The sequence below is a fragment of the Frankliniella occidentalis genome, unplaced genomic scaffold (assembly GCF_000697945.3).
Source record: "Frankliniella occidentalis isolate FOCC.00 unplaced genomic scaffold, Focc_3.1 Scaffold44, whole genome shotgun sequence".
NCBI lineage: Eukaryota > Metazoa > Arthropoda > Insecta > Thysanoptera > Thripidae > Frankliniella > Frankliniella occidentalis.
The window spans coordinates 1,900,688-1,905,389 of record NW_026267174.1 but is presented as its reverse complement, the minus strand read 5'-3'; the positions used below and the strand labels follow the sequence as shown (position 1 = coordinate 1,905,389).

General features: G+C 48.2%; 1 protein-coding gene across 2 annotated transcripts in view; it reads right to left on the bottom strand.

Annotated features, from left to right (window-relative positions):
- Nucleotides 1–1,668: 1,668 nt before the first annotated feature.
- LOC113207179 (aldo-keto reductase family 1 member A1) overlaps nucleotides 1,669–4,702 on the bottom strand; it is a 16,291-nt gene continuing 13,257 nt past the window's right edge. Inside the window, exons 1-6 of one of the 2 annotated variants that reach the window (XM_026423604.2) lie at nucleotides 4,202–4,549; nucleotides 3,596–3,964; nucleotides 2,693–2,809; nucleotides 2,403–2,536; nucleotides 2,005–2,262; nucleotides 1,669–1,841 (exon numbers count right to left, since the gene is read on the bottom strand). In XM_026423604.2, coding sequence (XP_026279389.1) covers nucleotides 1,796–1,841; nucleotides 2,005–2,262; nucleotides 2,403–2,536; nucleotides 2,693–2,809; nucleotides 3,596–3,964; nucleotides 4,202–4,273 — 996 coding nt within the window. In that variant the 5' untranslated portion in view covers nucleotides 4,274–4,549 and the 3' untranslated portion in view covers nucleotides 1,669–1,795. Of the gene's footprint in view, nucleotides 1,842–2,004; nucleotides 2,263–2,402; nucleotides 2,537–2,692; nucleotides 2,810–3,595; nucleotides 3,965–4,201; nucleotides 4,550–4,702 lie in introns of those variants that run through there. The other variant, XM_052266913.1, reaches the window with a different exon arrangement.

Here is a 4,702-nt window from a genome sequence, read left to right as displayed (position 1 = left end):
CCCTCTTTGGATCAAAACAGGCTGCTTTGATTCAAACACATTTCTTTAAATCTATATTGAGTAAAGAATTTCTTTGTTTTAAAGCAGGCTTCGTTGATTCAAAGAAAGGATTCTCTGGGTGAACCACTGAACGGCCCAGCATATCGTCTCTTTGCTGAGAGGGGGCACAAAGGACCAGAATCGCGATTTCTTTACTCGTTAGGGGTGGCAAAATATTGCACCCTGGGTAAAAAGAGATCAGAGCAGGCAACGCCTTGTGCCTTGTGGGGGGGGGGGGTGACTATCTTCTCAGATCGTTACGAAGAAAAACCGTCTCAGGATAGTTGATTAGGAAAACAGACAGACGAATTACAAGACTCGTATGAGATCTTCCACACCTCGTCCTTCACCCTTAGTCTGCCTACTGTTTCCTGTATTAATTCCTTCAAGTCGACTAGCGTGTAAATTTCTCGAACTACCCAATTTCCATTCGCTAATATGTACACTGAACATGTGTGGAGCAGCGAATAGCAGCCAGGGGCAGCAAGGATCCCGGCGGTTTCCATCGGACCCTGTCACCCCAAGTGACAAGCGAAGAAAGCGCTGTGTAGTGAGGTGGGGGAGGGGGGAGCACGGCGCCTCGGGGGCCGGTGGTATCGATCTCGCTGTCAAGTCCCCCGTTGGTCAGCCGGGTCGTTGACTTCATCGTCAACTTCGCAGTACACCGTATTGGTTCAGACGTTCTGTTGAGAATGCTTGAGAATGCAATGAGATGTGCTTCATGACAAGGTTTGCAGGGAGAAGCGTGGAGTGGACACGTTTCGTTGTTTTTTTGAATGGGAAGTCAAAGAAAGTACAAAAAAGCCAGCCTTGTGTTTTTAATACCTAGAAAAGGGTGGGCGAGGGCGAAAACATCAAACTTGGGTGATTGCGAGGGGGCAATAACTCCGGGAATCATGTGTACACCTGTCTGGGAATCATCAAGATAAAAATTGATCAAAATCAATAGAAATCGCTTAGAATAAGCGGGAAACTAGAGAATTAAGTACAAATCAGTCGAAATAAGCGTTTTATAACACTAAAACCCCCCGAAAAACCTATATAATAATTATAAGCGGACGGGAATCACCGGGAATCAAGAATTTCGGGAATCATGTGTACACTTCAAAAGGGAGTTATTGCCCCCTCGGGTGATTGTGATTTAAGGGTGCGCGGAAGTATTCTTGAGTAACTCCCTAGCCACAACGGTGGCAGAGACGCTGCTTGGCAGCGGAGCTGTTCATCTCGCGCCTGCTAGGGAGCACGATGGGTTGCTAGGTTCCCGGGCGGACCTCGGGCCGTGTCGTGAGCACGAATGGTTGCCTGGCTGGTCTCAGCTGGGCGGGCGCAAAACTAGACGACTTATGTCGCCTACCTGCTGGACACCCCGGATTTACAGTGTAGCTATTGACGGCCACTGGAAACCGCAAGATACAGGCAACCGACATCTTGCCCAGTGAGCAATGCTCAATTAATTTACATCAATTTGACGTCATTTTGACGTCACATTACGTCATTTTAATGTAATTTTGATTGATGATTATGCTCGCTGGGAGTGCGCTGACTGCCTGCAAGGCACTCGCGCCACTCCAGAAGCAGCTAACCACTCGCGGGATAAGACAGTGTGACATGTTCACTGAACATATAGACTTTCTGCACGAAAAATTTGTACTTTTTATTTTTGGATTTTTTTGTACATTGGCAGACGTAGCGATATATTTTCAATAATAATCACAGAGAGCATAATGCATGTTGTTTTCAGTTTTCTTCGTTGTCGTTAAGGATACTCGTTGAAGGGGTACTTCGGGTGTTCGTTCGTTATTCTGGAGAAAAAATAAGTACACTTTTCAGAAATAATCTTTTCTCCCTCCCAGCGGACTTGCGTGGTTTCGCCAGCGGCTTAGGGCGGTGCGTGCTTTCCATTAGGGACAAGCGAATTATACTTGAAAGTATACAAAGCAAATATGCAGCAAATCATGTGCTTACCCGGGAATAAACTTCATGTCGAAGATACGTCCGTCTTTGCCGTTGTCTAGTGCGTCGAGCTTTTTAACGTCTCCCGCTTCAAGCTTGAAATCGAAGATATTGATGTTCTGCGTAAGGCGCTCCTTGCTCAGGCTCTTGGGGATGGCCACGATACCACGATCCACAATATGCTTCAATAAAATCTGCCCGGGAGTCTTATTGTATTTCTTGGCCACCTCCACAACCACGGGGTTCCGGAGCAGATCAGGCATAGTAATACTAGAGGAAAATGAAGCATTTTTACAATCCACGAAGTAGGCAACATCGAGGTCAAATAGTAAAAATTAACGTCTACGTTTGGACTATATACGTTCAGACAGGTTAGCTGTAATGTTTATTTTCAATTGTAATTTACTTACTTCACGCCGAATCTGTCCCGAAACACGACGTCAGAGCCGGGACTACCAATTGGAGAATAGGCAGTAACAGCAATGCCCTTTTCGTGGCAGTATTCAACTAAGGGTCGTTGCTGCATGTACATGTGGAGTTCAACCTGTTTAGAAGACACAAGAAGAAAATCATTCCCTAGGACTGTAGGTTGTATACGTTTTCATGCAGCTTAGGCGACGTCTTTCGCTTTAATTATCTCATATTTTTCAGAACAGTGTTTTGAAGATATTTTACTTGTTTACGAGGTGTATGTACAGACCTGAAGGTTTGCTGGTTTAATGCGACAAACATCAAGGATATTCTGAATTTGTCTTTTGTTGAAGTTGGACAGTCCAATGCTTTTTGCTAGTCCCGCATCCACAAGTTTTTCCATTTCCTAAGAAAGACAAAAAAACACACACACACATTAGTTGTCAAACTACCCGAGTGAGAAATTCATTATCGGAACTATTTCGCTTTGATGTCGACTACACTGAAAACAAAAGTGTGCAAGCACTTATGCACATGGTAGTGTTTAACCCTATGGAGGTATAACGGTGTTGGACTGGAAATTTGAATACTTAAATATTTCAACTGTAAATTTGACCCGTTTTAAGTTCTGAGAGCTTTATGGCTACACCCGAAGTTGAACACTTAATTCGAAGTGTGCAACAACGTAGAGTTGAGTAGAGCTCTGTTCGTCACGTTTCTTGACCAACCTCTTTTTCTAAAGCCGGCTCTCTCGCACTCGAAAGTTATCAGGACGTCACTTATCGGGACTCCACTATATAGTGGCGATAGCGCCTGCAACGCGCTGGTTGGGCCAACCCGCCAAGCAGCCGTGTTGAGTCGGCGGCTCGCCCTGAACGTGCCTATCAAAGCCTCTGGCGCGGGTCCGGTCAACCGGAACGTGTGCCGCCCAACAATGCTCTCCAATGAGAAATCATCCAGAAAATACGTCCGCTAGCTTCAGATTCATGCTGTAAATTACGGGGAGCTCGGCGCCTGCGAGACTCAAGGTAGGCCACACCGCAGTACACGCATGCACTGCAGACAAGATGTTGCCTATCTATCAGGCGCTATGAGAGCTCACAGTCGCTGAACTTGTGCGTCCGTATCGACGAATGACGGACGTACTTTCTGGACGACCCCTTACCCTAACGACAAAGCCTCCTACACTCACCTTCCACACAGTGATGTGGTCCGTATCTTCCTCGGCTGACATTTTGCCATCCGGGCCGATGGGGCTGTCGTTCTCAAACGCCTTCGTGGTGTACGGCATGTGCACCAGGTACATGTCGACGTAGTCCATGCGCAGCTTCTCGAGGGAGCTCTTCAGCCACTTGGCGGGACCGCCCGATCTGTTTCCCCACGGCGGCAGTTTGGTGCAGATGAACAGGTCCTCGCGCTTCAGCTTGCCCGTCGCGATCCAGTTCTCCTGGATGAGCTTCCCGATGACGTCCTCGTTGCCGTAGGCGGCCGCCGTGTCGATGTGCCGGTAGCCCGCGCGCAGCGCCTCCTCAAGGGGACCCTCCAGCTGGCCGGGGGGCGCCTGCACAAAGACAAAAATAGGGGTCTTTTTGAATTTTTCCAAAACGATTGCTGCATGCCGCACCAGGAAATTTTCTGCCTTAAGGCAAACAAGGGGAACGTCAGTTCGAGAATGAGAGTGAGTGATGAGAAAACGGATGACGGCAGAAGGCAAACCCGCAACACTTGAGCGCGTTCAAAGAAACACCCGGTTTGTATCGGCCGAGTGTCTGAGAGACGTCGATTCGTTTTGACTTACCTGCCAAGTCCCATATCCCAGGAGGGGCATTTTAGCGCCATTGCGCAGTGTAGCGAAAGCTTTGCAGGCCATGTCTGCGTAGTGTTCCCTTGCTCGTATGTGCACTGGGAGCGACTGTGCTCTCGCCTGTACCGGCGCAAACAGATAAAGGCGATACTCGCGCCCCCACCCACACCTGATCTAGCTAGTCTCACTCGAAAGCACCCGGTATTTCGCGCTAATCTCTTCGGATATCAGTTAAAATGTAAACCCTTCAAATGTGAGATAAAGTACTAAAATGCGGAAGAAACGGGGGAGGACACACACATTGCACAATTGTTGCAACAAAGTTCACACTTGTACTGCCGCCTCTTCTCTCAGGTCCGCTGTTTTTCTCATTGCCAGCAGCGCGGGTCCCCCCACTATTGTCCTAGAGTTATCCTAGAGCCCCCACCATCCGACCGACATAATTTGATATCGTGGCGCCCGGACAGCCACGGATGAGAGCATTACCCCCCCCCC